At 31.5% G+C, this 21,596-nt stretch overlaps 2 protein-coding genes and 1 pseudogene across 2 annotated transcripts; all 3 read left to right on the forward strand.

Annotated features, from left to right (window-relative positions):
• Positions 1 to 1,413: 1,413 nt before the first annotated feature.
• On the forward strand, positions 1,414 to 2,184 carry LOC145950004 (putative mitochondrial protein AtMg00860 pseudogene; annotated as a pseudogene).
• A 7,458-nt stretch (positions 2,185 to 9,642) lies between these two features.
• On the forward strand, positions 9,643 to 10,280 carry LOC109790275 (putative histone H2B.3). The gene has a single exon (XM_020349396.3). It carries the CDS (start codon positions 9,738 to 9,740, stop codon positions 10,155 to 10,157), a length of 420 nt encoding a protein of 139 aa, XP_020204985.1. The 5' UTR covers positions 9,643 to 9,737; the 3' UTR covers positions 10,158 to 10,280.
• A 1,759-nt stretch (positions 10,281 to 12,039) lies between these two features.
• Positions 12,040 to 14,912, forward strand: LOC109791911 (uncharacterized). The gene is made up of 3 exons (XM_020351279.3): positions 12,040 to 12,181; positions 13,163 to 13,510; positions 14,242 to 14,912. The coding sequence occupies exons 2-3, from the start codon at positions 13,178 to 13,180 to the stop codon at positions 14,632 to 14,634; spliced, it is 726 nt and encodes a 241-aa protein (XP_020206868.1). The 5' UTR covers positions 12,040 to 12,181; positions 13,163 to 13,177; the 3' UTR covers positions 14,635 to 14,912.
• The last annotated feature ends 6,684 nt before the right edge of the window (positions 14,913 to 21,596 follow it).

Below are 21,596 nucleotides of genomic sequence, written 5' to 3' on the forward strand. Positions count from 1 at the left end.
TTGGGGAAATTTGTGAGGATCCAATGGCAAACGTGATGAAACTGAGACAAAAAAGTTTTATTGCAGAATATCATAAAGAATTCGATTCTATTGTGTCATGTGTGGAGTTATCTAAAGCACACCAATTAAGTTGTTTCTTGGGAGGGTTAAAACAAGATGTTCAAATGATGGTCATAATGTTCCAACCCGATTCTATAAGAAAAGCCTTTTCCCTTGCAAAAATGTATGAATCTTCTACTTAAACAACCTTCAATCCAAACCATTTCTAAAAAACTAGAAGCCACGATCTTCTTCTAAACCATATATACTTTCCAATCCACCTAAACCAGTAGAATCCACACCTATGAATGCCAAAACCAAAACACAAACCATTAGGAACCTATCACCTGCATATATGAGTGAGAGAAGAGCTAAAGGTCTATGTTACTTTTGTGATGAACCTTTTACCACAGAACACAGACTAACCCATAAAAGACTCCAAATTCATGTGTTGGAAATTGAGGACTTGGAAGATCCGTTAAGTAATAGATCAGACAGTGGCAATAGAGAACAATATCATCAATAAAAACCCTTGATTTCTGTTAATGCACTTATAGGAATAACTAGTTTCAGAACCATGAGAGTGACTGGTTTTTGTAGGTAAAAGCCATTGCACATCTTGATAGATAGTGGTAGCATACACAACTTCCTTGATGTACAATTAGCTCATAAATTAGGGTGAAAATTTGAAATTATGGAACCGGTATTTGTTATTGTGGTTGATGGGAATAAGGTTTCAATATCTAAGGTGGTGAAAGGGTTTTCTTGGTCCATTCAAAATACAACCTTTATTTCTGATATGTTGTTATTGCCACTTGGATGTTGTGATTTAGTATTAGGAATAGAATGGTTGGTGACCTTAGGGGACATCACATGGAACTTTCACAAGTTAACCATGGAATTCTTTGTGCAAGGAAAAAACATGTTTTAAGAGGAGCTTCAGCCAATGGAGTCAAAATAATAAGAAGACAACAGGTGCATAAGACACTTTCTTCTGGGGTATATTTATCAATGCTAAATATTGGTGATGATAGTGGACTCTCTCTCCTGCAATCTTTGATAACTCATGACACTCAACCAAAACTTCTTGTTGACATTCAAACTTTTTTGCTCAATTTTGATGATGTTTTTCAGGTGTTTACTAAACTTCCCCCTATGAGACCAGGTCATGATCATAAAATTTCATTAGCACAAGGATTCAACCCTATCAATAAGAGACCTTATAAGTATGCCAAATAGCAAAAAGATGTCATTGATGGGTTAGTTTAGGAATACCTCAAAACTGGCATTATTCAGAATAATGATAGCCCTTATGCAATTCCAATCATTCTGGTAGGGAAGAAAGATGGAGGATGAAGACTTTGTGTTAACTACATGGAACTTAATAAAGGCACTATTAAAAACAAATTCTCAATTCCTCTGGTGGATGATCTATTGGATGAGTTACATGGTTTAGTACTATTCTTCAATATTGACCTCAAGTTTGGATACAATCAGGTGATAATGAATGTAGAAGACATTCATAAAACTGCATTTAAGACTCATGGTGGGAACTTTGAATACTTGGTAATGCCATTTGGTCTTACAAATGCACTTGCAACCTTTCAAGGTTTGATGAATGTTGTTTTTCAGGAATATTTGAGGAAGTTTTTGCTAGTATTTTTTTGATGATATCTTACTATATACTGTAAAAGCATGACAGATCACCTTGTTCACCTACTCAAGGTTTTGCAGACAATGAGGGCTAATTCCTTATATGCTAAGAAATCTAAATGTTATTTTGTTGTTACTAAAGTTGAATATCTAGGACATTTCATCTATAAAGATGGTGTCTTTACTGATCCTACAAAGATAGAAGTTGTAAAACAATATCCATTACCTCAAACATTAAAGCAACCGAGAAGTTTTTTAGGATTGGCTGGTTATTATAGAAGATTTGTTAGTAAATATGGTTCCGTTGTTAAGCCCTTGACAAACATGTTGAAAAAGGATAACTTCTGTTGGATTGCTCAAGCTAAGGAAGCTTTTCTTCAGTTGAAACAACAGCTCATTCAAGCACCAATCTTAGCCTTACCTAAATTTTCTAAAGAATTTGTAGTAGAGGTTGATGCTTCTGGACAAGGGATTGGAGTTGTCCTCATGTAGGATCACCATCCAATTGCATTTATTAGTCGAAGTTTAAATAAGCAACAATAGTCTTTGTCCACTTATGAAAAAGAACTTTTGGCTGTAGTGTTTGTAGTCCAAAAATGGAGACATTATCTACTCAATAGAAAATTCATCATCAAGACTGATCATAAAAGTTTGAAATATATCCTAGATCAAAGGCTTACAACTGCCTTCCAACAAAAATGGATAGTCAAGTTGATGGAGTTTGATTTCCAAATTAAATATAAACAAGGACAAGAGAATGTGGCAGTAGATACTTTGACTGTCAAGGCTTGAAAATGTCCAATGTAATGCAATAGCCATCTACACCAACCTGATTTTGATATGCTTCAAAGGATTCAACAGTCATGGCAAATTGATCTAACAACTCAAAGAATCATTGCAGAATTGCAATCACATAGCTCCTCTCATAAGCATTATTCATGGCAAAAAGAATAACTGAGAAGGAAAAAGAGGTTAGTGGTTGGGAATGATATGCAGTTGAGGAAAGATATACTGTTATGGATTCATGCTTCTGCTTGTAGAGGTCATTCTGGAAGAGATGCTACCTTGCAGAGAATTAAATCAGTTGTTCATTGGAAGGGAATGTCTAGGGATGTGAAATTATTTGTGCACCAATGTGTTACTTGTCAGAGAAATAAATAAGACAATATAGCTTCCCCTAGACTATTACAACCCTTACCTATTCCTAAGCATGTATGGAAGCACATCACCATGGACTTCATTAAGGGATTGCTTAAATCCTTGGGTAAGAAAGTCATCTTTGTTGTTGTTGATAGATTAAGCAAAATAGCTCATTTTATGGCCTTGAAACACCTTTATTCTACTTCTGATGTGGCTCAAAGTTTCCTAGATAATGTCTTGAAACACCCTAATACTCTAGAGCAGTGGTCTTAGTGGTTATCATTGGTTGAATGGTGGTACAATACTACTTATCATAGTACAATTAAAGCTAATCCTTATGAGATAGTGTATGGTCAAGTTCCTCCTATTCATCTACCTTATTTGCCTAGAGAATCTAAGATTGAGTTAGTAGACAGAAGCTTGCAGAAAGAGAAAAGATGTTGAAATTAATCAAGTTCCATATGAAGAGAGCCCAAGAGAGAATGAAGCAACTTGTAGATAAACATAGATAAGACAGAAGATTTCAGATTGGATAATTGGTTTATGTAAAATTCCACCCGTATAGGCAGATATTAGTTGCATTTTGAAACAATGCCAAATTGTCTCCCAAGTTCTATGGTCCTTACCCAATTGTGGACCAAATTGGTTCAATATCTTACAAGATCAAGTTACCTATAGGTTCTCAAATCCATGATGTATTCCATGTTTCCCAATTAAAGCAGTTTATGGGAGAAGCTACTGTCACGAGTCAGTGTCCTAAGACAAACACTAAAACAATTGTAAAGGAGCTTGAAGCTATTATTGATAGGATGACAGTGAAAAGAGGCAATCGTGCAGCCACTAAGGTTTTAGTGAAATGGAAACATTAGCTTATTGAGGAGGCCACTTGGGAATTCTTGTATGATTTGAAGAAGAAATTTCCCAATTTTAATCCTTGAAGATAAGGATTCTTTCGAGTAGAAGGGATTGATACAGGAGTTTCCATCTATTGATTAGTAGTATAAGGGAAATTAAAACAATTGTATATTGTGATTGGATTAATTAGATTATGTTGTAAATTCTGTTGAGTTGTTGAGTTTGTTATAAATAGGAAGGTTTGGGAAATTGTCATTCATTCAGAATTGTACCGGTTCCTTCTTGTAAAATTCTCTTTTCTTTAATAATATTGAAAACTCATATCGGAGTTCATTCTCTATTTTGAATTCCTTGTTCATTCTTGGTTCTTCGAATAACTCTGCTATTCCTAGTTCCATCTACATCACATGCATCAATGTAGTTATCATGTGACAGCGCTCAACAAAATTACAAAAAAAGGAAGCATAATAAATGGCACATAGCTAATGAGGAATAAATCAATCACAGTTTAGTGAGACATCAAGTAGAGGCTAGATGGTGGCTAGGCATGCAACTCGGCAAGTGCTTCTGGAGACCTCACATTTGATAATGGTTGGGAGCCCATATCCTCTGCATCTTTTTAACTTATTGCATTAATTTTGTCCATTAAACTTATTATATGTTTTAACCATAAAATTTATATAACTTTTATAATTTAATGAGACAGCGAGTGTGAAACCTGACATCACTTAAATTTAGTGTTTTCAGGATTTTAATTTCAAAATGACATTAGTTTAGACTCGTATATATACCATAAAACACAATATAGATTACCACAAATTACTTGAGAAGACCTTCAACAAAAAGCAATTAAACTGAAAAAGGAAAGAAGATTTCTTCTTTATAGAGAACCCATAAACAAACTCTCGTGAAAAGAAAACAATATTTAAACATAGATAAAGTAAACCGCAACTCTCAACCTCGAGAAAGATTAACAAAAACAAATGATGATCTTTTTCATAAAGGGGGGACATTTGCAATTCAAACTCAAATAAGGAACAGAAAGTCATAACACCCAATTATGTTACTAAGGAATTGTTGGGACTTGGTTATGCAAAAAATAAATAAATAAATAATAATTCAAAGAAACACTTATTCCTTTGTTGAGAGAAAAATAAGAAAAATTAAGAGTAGAAATAGTTACATAAAAATGGAAAAAGAGATGAGTGAATTTTTTTTTATCTTCACTTATAAATATTGGTTTTCATTTCTTTCTTAGCATTCTAACTATGAGAAAGAAAGAAAGAGTGAGAAAATAAAAAAATTAAAAATTAATATTTTATTTTCTGAATGCTTTGGGTTATGAATTAAGTGTTTAAAATACTATTTATATATATATATATATATATATATATATATATATTTCCAATAATATATATGCAACAGCCTAGAGACGTAGACATAATTAGTTGAACTTTGTTATTAATTTTGTGTTATTATTCCGCATTTATTTTATTTCTCACAAATTTGATTATAAGAAATTCTGTGTAATTTTCCAACAATTGGTATCAAGAGCTTTGATGGTGATTTCTATTAATCCTAAAAAAAATTATAAATGATCTAGAGGAGTCAAATTTGAGTGGGAGAAATGGTTGCAGATGAATGAAAGGTGAAAATTGAGAAGTTCAATGGTGCATACTTTGACTTTTGGAAGATGTAGATCGAAGATTATTTGCATTAAAAAAAGTTGTATCACTCTTTTCTCAAGAAACAAATCAAAGGGCATGAAGGATGAGGATTCGACTCTTCTAGACAAACAAGCATGTGGAGTTATCCGATTAATGTTATCCCACAACGATATATTCAACATTTCAAAATAAAAGACCACATCGAGTCTTATGACGACTCTTTCTAGTATGTATGAAAAGTCGTCAACCTTAAACAAAGTTCATTAGTTGAGGCAGTTATTTAATTTACAAATGATAGAAAGCACATTGGCAACACAACATCTTAGTGAACTCAATATAATTACAACTCAATTGATTTCAATTGGAATCAAATTTGATGAAGTAGTACCATTGGTTACATTTTCCTTATTGGCACTACAATTGTTAGTTGAATGTCACAAATACAAAATATTATTGCTTTATCCACTACAAAGGCCGAGTATGTAGCAGTAACAAAAGCCAATAAAGAATTGATATGGTTTCAAGAATTATTAATAGAGCCGATATTCATTCGGGAGAAGAGTGTTTGCACTGTGATAGTTAGAGTACGATACATCTGGTAACGAATTTAGCATTTCATTTTAGAGTAAAACACACTGGTCTCCTTTATCAATTCATTAGATCTTAGCTTGAGGATGAGGTGTTAACTTTGAAAAAGATTCCAGGAAGTAAGAACTTAATAGACATGTTAACAAAGGTAGTAACCATTGACAAATTAAAGTTATGTTCAACTTTAGTTGATTTACTAAAATAATAGACATGATAAGGCTGTTGCATTGATTGAGATGTGAACAAATTGAAATCAGTCTTCAAGTGGAAGATTGTTGGACTTGGTCATGCAAAGAAAAATTCAAGAAAACGTTTGTTCCTTTGTTGAGAGAAAAATAAGGAAAACTTATAGTAGAAGTAGTTACTTAAAAATAGAAAAATAGATAAGAAAAAAAAAAACTTTCCATTCATTGATAAATATTAGTTTTCATTTCTTTCTTAACATTCCAATTACGAGAAACAAAAAGAGAAAAAGAGAGAAAATAAAAAATTTAGCAAATAATATTTTATTTTTTTAGTGTTTTGGGTTGTGAGTTTATTGGTTTATAAGTTGTTATTTCTTTTTTTATTTTATCGATATGAGACTTATTTGTATCCAACAATTTCAGTTGTATGTGTATCATAATACAATACAAATTTGTGTTACATACATATAATAATGTTACGTACTCGTAATGCATGTGTATCGCTGCTTTATTCAGTAATTGAGTTTTATGTGAATAATTTTGATAGCTACATTCTTATAATTTGTTGTATTGTATTCATATATTTGGCACCCTTAGGGGATTTGTATGGATGATTTTAAAGTGGTTTTCCATCATGACTCATTGATGAGATAAGGTCCTATCTTATATTATGCTCAGTTGTTATAGTTGGAAATTGGAACAATAGATATGAATATATTGTGAGTTAACTTGAAGTTCAAACTCAATTGTGTTTTTGGTGTATCTTTTTCCCTTCCAATTTTTAGTTGATCAATTATTGTTAGTGAAATAGCAATGGGGTATTGTGTTCTTAAGCAGCGGGTTGTTTGAGTTGGAAAGTTGTGGTTGGGAGACTTTTGGATGTGGAATAGTTTGGATGACAGACTAAGAAATCTCTATAGGAGATTTGGTTTGACAAGTCGGTAACATCACACTCTCAAAAACATATAATTGTCCATTACTTTAATTTTCTGTAGCGATAACAATAATATTCAGTGTTTCTTGTCCAACATTCATGTAGTTATGGGCTATTTTAGTTGGTCGAACTCTATTGATCATGTATTTTTGCTTATGAAAAAACGATTTAACACAAAATTAAGTAAGTAATTAATTATAAGAAAAGGTAGTGGTCCAGATTCCAGAATAGGAAGAGTGTGAAATTTAGTCTTTTAGAAACCTTAAAACAGTTCATCATGCCACTTTATATATTTTGCTAAAAGAATAATAACATATAGTATTAATTATTGAGTAGGCATTCATTGTTTTATATTAGAATATAACTATAGATACCGACTCCAGTAAAATATATCACATCATATTATATAATTACTTTATGCTTATAAAAGTCTAAATTTATTTATTTATTTATTTTTAAAAAATCAGATCTACAAATTATGAGTGACAATATTAAAAAAAATATAATTAAAAAGACTTGCATCATTTATAAAACTCACATAACAGAACTACTTGTTTACCTTATTGTGATACTATAATATTTGAGGCATTTCATGTAATATGATAGTTTCATTAGGTGTTTAGATTTTTCTTTTATTATTATTATTATATGTGAAGGGGGACTCCAGCTTACATATTATTCATTTTTATGTGACCAAACCATTGTAAACTTACATTTTGTTCCTCAGCTCCACTTATTTTGAGTTCAAAACGTCATTCTTCTTGTCTATTACTTTACTACTTGAGTATCCTACATAAAATAACAATGCATTTCTTATGTGTAAGATAAATCAAGGTAAAAGAAATATTCATTTTTAGATTCATAGACTGTCGAGGGACAAGTTATTCAAATGTAGACTATAAATTTCATAAGAGAAATGAATTTTCTTATATTAACATGGTATTTTTTAAACTTATTTATTATTCTTGACTTATAATGTATATGTGCGTTCATGTGCATGTACATATGTTTTTTTTTTTTTTTATATTTTATTTTAAACTTTTCTCTAGTGTGATTAAAATACATAAAAATTAAATATAACATGTTTTTATTTTTCTAAAATAGGAGATAAATCTTGAATAATCTTGAATTATCTATAAAAAGTCATTTTTATTATGAGATTGAAATGTTATTAACAACATTAGTGAATATAAAATTACAAACAACAATTAAAGTATAGTTTTGACTAACACCTTGCTTACGTTATTAACCGAGAGAACCATTCAGAAATTGGCTTAACCTCTAGAGAGCTTTGTCATGTTTCCAATTTGAGTTGGTATGCAAATTATTTAATAGGTTTTTTTCTTCTTCTAGTTATATATTAATTTTTTTTCGTAACTGAGCTTAATTTGTTTTATTTATCCATGTATTTAGATGTCCTCAAGGTACTGACTGCAAATATATCAAATGTGAAAATGAGGAAAAAAACAGAGAAATATTTGATCACACATATGAATTTTTTTTGCAAGTCATCTTATAAACATGCTTCTAAGTTCTAAAATTGTCTTTTATCGATTAACATATTTAAAATTTAAAAAATAAAATAAAATATCTATTGCATAATTAACATATGAACATTATAATTAATTATTTAATTAATTATGATGTCTTTGTTCTCGTCGTAGTCATTTAATTCGTAAAATAAGCACGTTATATCCTTTACTATTTAGTGGGTTATAATTATGTATATTTTGTTTAATCACATTATTTTTAGGTAGCATTGTTGTTTAAACTCTCTCACAAATAACTAATATTAAATTCAATTTAAATATCAATCAATTTATTTCATTACAAATTAGATATATATCTAAAGTAATTTATATTAATTAATTTCATTTTTATCAATAATAAGACTAGTTTATATTAATATGTTTTCTTTATTTCTATTTTATCCTTCAAATTGGATGAATGTTTCATTTAGATAGAAAAACAAGTTTGATATATAATAAGAGACTGTATCACAAAAAAAAACTTCTTCATCTACTAGCATCAATTTTGATTATAATGACTAAATCACATCATATTATATATATATATAATCGCTTTATCTTTTTATTGTTATTTGTAATATACTAAATTTAGAATCTATCTATTACTACTATCTTGCATGTTATCATGTAATTTTCTAACATGTAAATTTATGGTGTTTGCTCCTAAACTTTTTTTATCTTATTGTTAGCTTCTTTTAAAAATATATATGCCTAATACACATTGCAATTTTGTATAACTTAATTATAAACATTGATTCTTTTAAAACTAAATATCTTAATAAATTAAATATATATTGTAATATTAATTTGATTATAAAACGTGAGAAAATAACTAAATTTCTAAAAACAAAAACTTGAAAACGTGCAACGTAACCATGGGGACTTGGGAAGCCGACCCAAGTCATCTCGGGAAGCTGAAAACATGCGGTGAAATCTCATCCGTCGATTAACTAAACCAAACCAACGAAAGCCAAACCCTCCACGTCAGCGATCGGGGCGACACCCTATCCTCCAATAAGAACCCATCTCTCATCTCTATATATACTCCCCCTCTTTCGGTTCCTTCACTCACCGCATTTCCCAGCACATAGTCTCATCCCGCACACGCAATCTCATCCAACACTCCTCTTCTCAAATTTTAGTTTCCATGGCTCCCGCAAGGGCCGACAAGAAGCCCGCAGAGAAGAAGCCGGGGGCGGAGAAGTCTCCAGCGGAGAAGAAGCCGAAGGCAGAGAAGAAGATCCCGAAGGAAGGAGGCAGCGACAAGAAGAAGAAGCGCACGAAGAAGAGCGTGGAGACCTACAAGATCTACATCTTCAAGGTCCTCAAGCAGGTGCATCCTGACATCGGCATTTCCAGCAAGGCCATGGGGATCATGAACAGCTTCATTAACGACATCTTCGAGAAGCTCGCACAGGAAGCCTCGCGTTTGGCTCGCTACAACAAGAAGCCAACTATTACTTCTCGGGAGATTCAGACCGCTGTGCGTTTGGTGCTGCCTGGGGAGCTTGCCAAACACGCCGTCTCCGAAGGCACCAAGGCTGTCACCAAATTCACTAGCTCTTGAATTTGGATTTTAATCGGATCTAGGGTTTCATGTGCATTTTATTTTCTTTTTTCTTTTTAAATAGATTGTAGATGTAATCGGATGGATAGTTGTTGGTAATGGAAGAATGTTTCGTTTCAATAATTATATGTCGTGTTTATCAATTGTGCTATTGCCATGTGGTTAGGGTTGTTAGTTTGACTCTGTAAATGTGTGACTAGATGAGGGGTGGAATTTTGCCTAAATCAATTTTTAAACTCTTCTATTGTTTTGCGCAATTTGATGAACATTGGTTAAACTAGCTTTTGTTTTTGAATATTTCTTCTGATTCTGGAACTGAATGTTGATTTGATACATGTGGATTCACATTGTTTCAGAATATTAGCGGTGACTTGAGTATGCTTTGCTACTTTTGTATAGTGACTTGTTCAATAATTATTTTTATAAAATGCTAAAATTTATACATCAATACCTGAAGATACTCTGATGTGTTCTCAAAAATCGTTAAACAAACGGAACATGATCCATAATTTATCCCCATTCAAAAATTAGCTTGGGAAATGGAATTTGCCTGATGCGGACGAATTTGTGAGATGATTTGCTAATTCAAAATTAAAAAACGCTCTTTGAGAGATGTATGTATGTTTTGTGCGAATGATGTAGAATTCTGTGTACTTTCATTTTTAGATGTCAGTTCCCTTAACAATAGAAAAACACTGATTATATGATTGATTATAGTTCCTTCCCTTGCCATTTTTTTACATTTCCATTTTTCAAACTCCCATCCCAGTTCTTTGAGAGAATGGAATGCCTTTTCCGATATTTTGAAAAAACAAGTGCTTTGCTACAAATAAGTTTTACAGTATCAAACTAATTCTTTCTCATATCATTTAGAGGAGAAAGTGAATCAGGAGGATTTTGGTTGTGTGAAAGATTATGCTTTGTTTGGATTTTGAAGATGAAAAACTTAGCAATTCACAATGTTTCAAGGATGAGCCCAGCTATAATCATGATCAGTACTATTTTGGACACAAAGTGAAGTTTATGAAGATAAAAAATACCATCATATACCTAGATAAAAATGTCAATATTATATTTTAATATGTATATATAGGAGGAAAATATTTTTTTAATTTCTTTTTTTAACAAAAAAGCTTATAAATTTATTTAACTTACTCATTTTTTCTTAAACCAAAAATACCCTTAGATTCTACTTGTCAATTCAGAGTCTTAGTGATATAAGAAAATTGAATTTGGCCTATTTTATTTTCATTTTTTTTTAAAGTTGAAATTTTATTTTATTTTCATTTCTTTTTTAATAAAAATGTCATGACTCACGAGGGAAAAATTATTTTTTGTATTAAAAAAAACTGTGAATTTACGATACATAGCGGAAATTGTTATATTAGTATACACAATAAAAAAAAATATTTTTGTATTAAAGAAACTAAAAATAGATAGGAATTTAAGAATAAGAGGCATAGATGGGCCGAAAATGCAACAATATTGGGCCTTGGCGGAATTAGTGGAGGGGTTGAGACGTGAAGAATATGAGCCGAGGGAAATAGTGAAACGTGTTCGTTCATATTTGATCGGATTCCCTCCAAGCGCCAACTATAAATATAATTTCTGTTTCTGTTCGAAATTCAATTACGTTCCTTCCCAGATCTATGGATTAATTGCAATCTCATATCAGTCGTTTCTTTCCATTCCAATCTCCTCGAATGCTGTTGCGTTTGAAATCGCAGAGAGGCCTTGGGATTCTGGTGTAAGAATTAGGGTTTCGACGATGCCTTCGGTTTCCTTTGCTCTCCTTCTACGCCATCTGGTCCCTTCCTTGGCCATATTCCACGGTGGATCCTCCTCTCATCGTCTCAAACATCTCGAAAAAAGTGATCGGCGTTGTAGTCTTAGTTAACATCGTTTCCTTCTTCTGCTTCTCATCTTTCCAGAACACCTCTTTTGGTTTCCTCTCATCTCTCTGTGTTTTGCGTTCACTTCATAGACCTCTAAAATTTTGCCGCTGAAAACGCCGTCGTTTAAAGGTATAGTTCTTGTCTAATATTTTATCTTACACGAGCCAAGTCCGTAGTGATGTGCACGTGATATGCTGCGTTTGTAATTAATGGAATAATGGTTGTCTTATTTTCTGCTTCATGTATTCAGAGTATGTCATGTATATTCAAAATTTCGCACATATATATATAGAATATATTAAAAAAACCATTTATCCATTTCGATACCCAAAAAAAGGATGTAATATTTAAAAGCTAGCTTTATTTGATTGTGTTAGAAATAAAGACAAGGTCATTAAATTAGTAGCTTTATTTGAAATTAAAATTAAAATAGGTGGGTTATTGATATTGCTTATAGCAGACAAAATGAATTGGGTACCGTTGCTTTTTTTGGGTAACATTGAATCTTCTTAGGGCTAACGTATTTGGTATTTTGATTCTAATTTCACAATTATTTGCGAAGATTGCTGGTATATAAACTCAGTCATGGTACCATCCTAAGCTGAAAACATTACCTGTGGAACATTTAGTTTAATCTGGAAATCTTTGTATGGCGATTTGATCCCATTGTCAGTGGCCTTCGAGATGAAAAATTATTAGGTGGATTTAGGTCACATGATCTTTAACTAATTTTTATATAATATGTAATTAAGTATCATTAAAATTTTTTACGGATTGAAAATTTTAAATATATGTTATATATTCATATAGTGATTAGTTAGGATCTTAAATATTTGATAATTTTTGACCATCTAATAATTCTTTTTTACTCATTGTTTCTATTTTATTTCATTACTACTGCTATTGCTACTTCATGACCGTTATATTGATTAATTTTATTTTGTACCCCCTTGATTTCTTCCGAATCATTTGCACAATATATCGAATCTAATGCGGAAATGTGTGGAATGGTTTACTTACTTGTCGATGCTTGCGTATGAATATTGTTAGTAATTTTTTTTTTATAATTATTCATTAAATAATTTGCTTTGTCTATTTTTTTGCTTGTAGTGCCTAATACAATTGATGGACACGCCCTCTCCCGTTAATGCTGTGCATGACAACATCATAAGTAAGCTTGAAGGCATTTTTAGTGAGTCATTACATATACAAGATGCTCAGAAGTCAGAACATGCATCTGAGGAGCATCATATTGGTAATTGTGATGTGGGGGAGCGGAACTTACGTGGAGGTTTTGAACTGCAAGAAACCAAATTAGACATAAATTGCTTGAAAAAGTGTCCAAACTTCCCTTATCCCGATGTGTTGTTGCCTTCAAGTTCTTCTGAGGAGGAGAATGATACGTCACCCTCTAAGCAATCTCCAAAACAAAGCTACTCAAGCTCGGTATCTTTGTCAGTAAGTTCTTAATTTTGACTTTCTGCATGTAATTCTGTTCAATGAAAAAAATATCGTGGGATAGTTTCAATATCTAATGTAAAGATTGTCAACAATGCGTGCTTTTATTTTTATGAAGAAACGCATAAAATTTATTAGCGGAATGGATTGTTTGTCTTGTCTTCATCTAAGGGATATTGATGTTTAAGTTGAATTATTGCTTGCTTGTTCCAGCCCAGGGCATTAGTTTTTTGACGTATCTACTATATGTTGTGTATCGATTTTTTTATTTTTATTTTTCATATTTGAACAACGAATACTTCTCTTTGAATAGTAGGCTAGAACGTTATGGCTGCTTTGTATGTTGCCGGACAAATTCATGTTCCTACCATAGAAGCAGCAGGGTAGTTGAACAATGTTCTCGGTGCTTATTATTTTTACTAGGATTTGGGTTTCCTCTGTTGATAAAGCATAGATATATCTATTGGAAAACTTGGTATATTGCAACAGTGTCTCGTAGTTTACCCGTTCTCCGCTTCAACAGATAGAAGCGAGGTTTAAGCCTTCAAGAGGAGTGGAAAATTGTTGGATTATAATTTAGTATAATTAGCACTTTAGCAGATATAAATTTAAATGATTTTGGTAGAACCGGACACTGAATGCATATTGGTCTTGAGCTATTGACAGCTATTTTTATGCACGTTTCATCATTTGCTTATTGATTACCATTTTCTCTGTGCTTTACACCACAGGCACCTTCAAAGCTTGTTTCCGCCATGAAAGGTAGCCGTGAGAAAGAGGGAAGATCACAAATGACATTGACAGTTAAATGGGCCCCTGATGTGTATGATCCTATACCTACATTGTCATCACATACTGTCAAAATCAAGAAACAGCCGAAATCCAGGAGCAGGAAGAATGAAAAGAAAAATGGAAAGAAGAGTCAGAAGGTGAACTACTCTAAAAGAGGCAGCAGCAAAGATAAACAGTATCTAAATAGGTGGCTTCATTCTCGTGGTGAAATGTTTGAAGCTTCCACTGAATTAGATAATCTTGATGTTGCTAACCATGATTCCCACTGTGGAACTAGCTACTTAAAAACATCAGTTACAAAGGTTCACTATCCTATTGGAGAAGCGCTGTAACATTCTTGATTGTATCACGTATCGAGACTGCACAAGTTGATAATTTCCTGTTATGTTGTATCATATGAATAGCTTGACCAAGGCTGTTTTAGAACACACAATGTACCTCGCAAAGCAGCCAGCCTAATGTGGGTTATATATCAATAAGGAATTACGGGGATACCATGCTGAGCATGTACACAATGTAAAATAAGCTTAATGATTTTAACTTCTCTCAAAAACTGATTATGTGTCAACCAAATTATAGTTTATTGGAAATAATTATTTTAATTTTCTTATTTCCTTTTTATACTAGTAATTAGTAAGGAAACTTATTCGAACAAACCATAATGATTACACTTGACAAATGGAAGAAAAAAGTCAAACACTGAAGATACAGAATGAACACCTGAAAGACAACTAATCAAGTAGGACTTACATTTTATCAGTCTTGATGATGAATGCTAAAAATCCTGTTAAACATTATGGGTGCATTTAATTGAAGGAAAAATCATGATTATTAAGAATAACTAAATTATATATATATATATATATATATATATATATATATATATATATATATATATATATATATATATATATATATATATAGTTCTAGTTTCCCTAGAATTGTTAACAAGATTAGGGTCCTGAGGAGTAGTCTTAGTTGCAGGAGGCCTACTGGTGGTTTGCCTAGTCTCCCTTATGGAACAAAACAACTATACCAATAAGTATCTCCAAGTTTTAGGAGAGAGCCTAGTAGGAAAAACTTCATCCTCTAAGGAAGATGAAGCTCAATCGGTTACCAAACCTTTATTTAAGTCTTTTAGTTTAACTAGCCAGACTAGAAACAAGTTTAGAGCCATCCACCAAAACTGGACAAAGACCTTAGAAGACTCCAATAAGGTTAAAGATAGCTCCATCATTATCCCTGATACCCCTAGTTCTTCTCAGGTTGGATCTGTTAAGACAGGACCGATTATTAGGAGTACCTCCCATAAAGATCAATCTCTTAGAATTAACAAATTAGGAACTTCCTCTATAGGTTCTGATTCGGAAGATACTGAGCCCAGTAGTAAATCTGTTCTTCAGGTTAATCCTGTTATCAATAAGACTCTCAACTGGAGGCAGCCGGTTTAATAATATCCAGTATCATTACCCTCACTTGGGTTCATAAGAAGTTATAGTAGAATCTAAGTCAGAATTAATACAAAACCATCATATAAGATTATTTATAAGTTGAGGTCAATGAACATATATATATATATATATATATATATATATATATATATTTTAATGAGCATAGTTTAAACAATGTCTCAAAATTGAATATTAAAATTTATTTTGTAATCAAAGAATGTAACTTTTGTTAATTAAATATCATTTTAATTTTAATATTGATAGGAATTGAAATTAAGAGCCCTCGAGACATGTTTTAGAGAAGGTTTTATAATTATTATATCAAAAAGTTTAATTGACTATAAACATAGCTTACACAGTGTCATAAAACTAATAACTAAAAACTAAGAGTAATTCTAATGGGAATTACTTGTCCCATGAAGTAATTCAAGTCCTGGTTTCTTTCTATTGGAGGACTCTGACGTGGCAACATGAGTTGCATTGCTTCTTTAAGCAACCGTTCCTTATCAGATTTCAAGCAGATCTTATTAAACATATTTGGGAATGTTTGAGAAATAATAATGATAAAAATTAATTTCGTATAATGTTTATGTATTTATCATTACTTTATTTTATTTTTAATATCTACTTATTGTGTATTTTTTTCTCGTAATTTATTTTCTTTCATTGTAGTGCAATTATCTTTTTTAATAAAAATTTAAATTTGGTTCATAAATGATTAGAAAAAAATTCTAAAAGTTAAATTTTTTAAAATTTCTTACCATTAGAGTAAATTTGTGTTTGAGTTGTTCAATGCTGACATGACATAATAGGGACCACTTTTTTCATTTTTCAATGTACGAAGCAACTCAAATGAGTTGCTTCCATTGGAGATTCCCTAATTCGTACTCAAGAAATTAAATTATATTTAATTAGTCATCGAAAATATTTATATGTTTCTTAAGAATCAAATATTTTTGTCTTCTTTTAGTATAATTTGACCAAAATATCTTATTATTTATCTCAATAAATGAATTGATGAGAATGATATTTTAATTGCAATTACATTTTTCTTTGACTGGATCATCTCGTGAACAATTTGAATCCTCTCCTGCAATATTTTCTCTCCTGCAACATTAATAGTCATTGGATATATCTAATGGCTCGAATTTAATCATTTAAGAAGTTACATTAATTATAAGATTAAATTTGAGCCATTAAATATATCCAATGACTATTAATGTTGCAGGAGAGAGACTGGAGAGAGACTAGAGAAAGAATATTGCAGGAGAGGATCCAAATTCTCTTGTGAACACAATCTTGTGAAAAACATAAGTATAAAGTTCCAAAGAAACAATATTCTTAGGAATGTTTCTTTTAAAATAATAAATCAAATATTAAAATTAACATTAAAGTGCAAAGTTTTTAGAGTTAAGATGGAATATACCTTATTTGAAGGAAAATATTCACTTTATTTACGATCATAATTTCTAACAAAAATTAATCAAGACTTGTGATGTGAATATTTTGTATCAATATTATGATTATCTAAAAATAAAAATAAAAATGTGTACCAAACATGGAAAGTAACTATAAAGTATAGAATACTCCAATTCAAAGATATACAAATTGACAACCTATACTAAAAATCATAACCTTCTATGTGTTTTTCAAAATTAACCAAGTTCAAAAAATATATACATTACACTATTAGATATTATAAATAAAAAAAAGATATTGATAATGTGATCACCAAATTTGTAAAGTGAAACCTCATTTTTTTCACTTGACAAATATGATAATTTGTTGCTAATTACCGATATTTTTTTTATGAATATCCTATAATGTATATATTCATTTAATTTTAATTACTTTTAAAAAGTACATATAAGGTAATGGATTTTAGTATTAAAGTATTCTCTAAAATTATTATTCAATGGTCAAAAGTGCTCATGGTTTACTATGAGTGTTTGTTTATGAACCAACAAAAAAGATAAAATTCCTCATCATAAGATAAAGATTACCATATACAAATAAATATAAAAGATAATGCCTAGTAACCATAAGTTCAAAATAATCTAAATATGAAATCAAAATTAAAATCCTCAACAATATCTAATTAGATCATAATAACCCCATCCCAGTGCCAATATAGTGTGAGAATTTACATTTATTTATGTTGTGTACTCGGCATTTATTTTAACATAATAGTAACTTAAATTAAAGCCCCATGCTTCCATTGCCTGTTAATAAGAAATGAATATCAATCATAAATATGATAATATAATTAATATTAATTCCAGACTGCTTAAAAAAGAAAAGAGTGCAGTGTTTGGGCTATAACTATAACTTACCAACTGATATCTGAATTCTAACTTACCATTACTAGCCGCGTTCCTGCCACGATTTCAAGCTTTAAAAGATTGTATAATAAAGCACAACATGTATGCAAACATGGGTAGATTCGATAGGGGTTGATTCACGCTTAAGCAAGGTCAGGGATTCAAATCCTGCCTTGTGTATGCAGTCGCGTTAAATTTTGGGGCCAGCTATCCCACCTTTTGAGGTGCCTTCAACGTCGAGGAGATTAGTCACTGTTATCGGCGGTGAATACTCCAAGAACGAACAAAAAAAAAACATGGGTAAATTATAAATTGCATGGACAAAGAAGAGCTCGTATATAAAAAAAGTTTTATAAAAACGAACAAGATAATTAGATGGATAATGATCAATAAATTACATGATCAGACATTTGTTAGCTATAAGCATCATCTTCGCAATTAAAATTGAATATTAAATTACAATTATTATTTTGACACGAAAAGTACAACTCGATTCGTAATAACAATCTGGCTACAAAGTCCTAAATGCTATGTTTCATGGAAAAACAACCTAATCAAGGGAACAATGTAATTCTACTTTGATTTCATTCTTGAGCCTTTTATTATTTGGACATATTTAAAATTTGACTCAGAGATTGACGTTTAAGTAAATTGTTTCCTTCATGCAATAGAAATAGAAAGTGACACCCTTCCACAGCATCAGATATTGTACATTTACCAACTGGTATTGTAAAAAAAAAAGTTAATTGGTTGGGGTCAAGGCTTGTTAAGGATTTAATAGGAATAATTAAATGTAGATAAGTGTCAGAGAAAGTAAATCTTTTTTACTAATTTTCCAAACGCAAGTAAATCACCAAAAAAAGAAGTCCTACCGGTCAAATAATTGTGGTTCCCCACCATCCATTAGTAAAATATCCCCCAGCTCCACCCTAAGTGAATCTTGGTGGAATGAAACCCCCGAGTAACCAGCTGCAGCAGCAATGCGTCCCCAGTTGGGGTCTCTACCATATATAGCAGCCTGATGAAACATTATGTTAGAAAATAGGCTTAGCCAAATTGAAAAAGTAAAAGAGTTCTTAGTTCAATTATCATGCCTTGACAAGTGAAGATGATGCAACTGAACGTGCAACTTTTGCAGCTTCAGCCTCACTATTTGCACCAGTCACACTGACCTGCAAAGTGAAGATCGAATTTGATGATAAATAACATTATCAAGCAAGACTGAGTCCACATTTTCACCACGCAACATCAACAGAACTTCAAAATCCAGACACAACTAGTCAACTACTAAATCACACAGAAATAGAAAATAAGAGTTGGATGGAATAACTAAGTGCCCATGTAAGACATCAGAAATGGCTTATTTATCATGCATATGCACATGCACGCATGAGAAAGAGGCCTCTGTCTTTGTCTTTGCATTTTTTCCCCAATAAATCTGTCAAATCTTGAGCTTAGTTCAGATTTGCCTCTCTCAGCAATAGATCTTATATCTAAATTGTCTCTACCTGGGGGGAGTTCCCATTTTAGGGCATGTTTTGTCATTCGCTCTATCATAACCGTCCTAATGGTCATGTAGATAGCACCATTTTATGATAGCTGGTGTCCAAACGGTCTTGTGTATCCACAGAAATTACCCCTCAACTGAAGATGACAGTGAACTCACTAGTGTAGGGAGTGAGTTTAAAAGTTCCCCCTGCTAATAAAATGAGAATAATATAACATTGGAAATGACAGAATATAAGTTTGTTGAAATACTTTTCAAGTAGCTTGTCCTGAATTTTGTGAATACTTGGTCCATATAACAGATAGCAACTTCACAAAGGACACAAGCAGACAAGATATAAAACCCAAAACGCAGCCTCTGCATTCCCTTCTTCATTCTTTGACCAATTACACCAGTGGATTCAACTAATATATCTTCTGCCTTCACTTTTTGTAGCTGCAATTACTAACATTTGCAGCAAAGACTAATCATATTTTGACATGGAGCACTCAGCACTATAAGCAAAATCAGTTTAACACAATTTTAGCAAGGCTTTCCACACATTCTATCACGTCCTGGTAATCTTCTTTGCCCTGGAGACATGAAAGGCTTCAACCACTACAATATTTGTTAAATTTTACTCTTTTTTATGTTTTTTTTAAGTTGAACAAACTAAGTTCATGGAAAAACATTCATCATTGCCGTGAAGTAACTAGAGTCTAGAGTGAAACTACAATTCAGTAAACTATTCATTGAATATAACCCAGGGGCAAACAAAACAGAAAAAACTTGTGGCTTACGGTTGCTGCATTTGCTTGACCTACATCAATTAACACAACACGCACCTGAAAAATTGTCAAACTTATTTATCGGCGGGCAATCAAGCAAGAAATATTGACTTTCAAAAGTGCAAACATGTTATGCCATTGAAATCATAGCTGAAAGATGACCAAACACCCTTTCCCCCAACACAAAAGCCCATTCAAACAAACAGAAAGAGAGAATCAAAGAAATCAGCATACTTTTATTTGTACTTTAATTTTTGTAGAAGCTCTTTCATGTAACTTACGCAAAAAACTGATGTACATAAATTTTATCTTATGGTAAAAACTCAATTTGTTTTACATTCTTATTTTCTTCTCATATAATACTTACAGAGAATTAAGTCCAAACAAGGTAATAGACAATGAGACTGCTTATAAAAGAAACTAAGAATTTGTTTGGATAAGTTTATTAGTAAACACTTGTAGAGAATAAAATAAGAAAAAGAAATGAAATAAGATTCTTTAAAAGCTGAAATTAGTAATTCAATTATCTTAACATTTAAAAAAAAAATGTTTCTTAACTTATATATAAGTTAATTTTAGTTTACAAAGGAGCTTATTTCATTCTTTCTTTGCATAATGGTTTATCAAAACCAATCAGAAGCGACACGAATTAAGTCTCTTATGGTGTTGAAGATATCTAACGTCTTTTTGCAATATAAGACGCAGCGGCAACATTATTTGTTGTAAAGGATCCTGAAAGAAATTAAATTTGATGACGTGAAGTGCAAACCTCCAAACACAAGTACTAGCTGTCACAGTCAACAAACGAACCTATGATATATGAACGAAAGTTGTTAACATTGAGAGTTTACGTAATCTTGTTGAAGTTTTATAAATTCGAATTGTAAACTCGAATCATAAACTCGTTAGAGTTTTCTTAATATAAAAAAAAATGTTATAATACTTATAAATAACATAATAACTCAATATTTCAACTCCATATTAAACTAAAATAACAAATTACAATATTAAAGTAGCAATATTTAGTAGTAAATCATGCAAAATTTCATGCATGATAGAAATTCTTAAAATAACAAATAAAAAATTAAGAAAAGACTAATTTTTACTTTTAGCAACAAAGGGATATGAGATTGCTCGACATTATACGAGATTGCTCAAAAATGAGTTTGCTTTCAAGTTGTATATGAGACTGACCAATCTAATAAACTCGGTAGTTATTATAAGTTATCACTCGAGACTGACAACCAT

This window comes from Cajanus cajan, chromosome 7, assembly GCF_000230855.2.
Source record: "Cajanus cajan strain Asha chromosome 7, NIPB_CcT2T_4, whole genome shotgun sequence".
NCBI lineage: Eukaryota > Viridiplantae > Streptophyta > Magnoliopsida > Fabales > Fabaceae > Cajanus > Cajanus cajan.

Excerpts from the sequence above, each read along its gene's own strand:
- LOC109790275 (XM_020349396.3), top strand. The coding sequence starts at position 9,738 with ATGGCTCCCGCAAGGGCCGACAAGAAGCCCGCAGAGAAGAAGCCGGGG.
- LOC109791911 (XM_020351279.3), top strand. The coding sequence starts at position 13,178 with ATGGACACGCCCTCTCCCGTTAATGCTGTGCATGACAACATCATAAGT. Across the intron at positions 13,511-14,241 it reads CAAGCTCGGTATCTTTGTCA|GCACCTTCAAAGCTTGTTTC; the intron begins GTAAGTTCTTAA and ends TTTACACCACAG.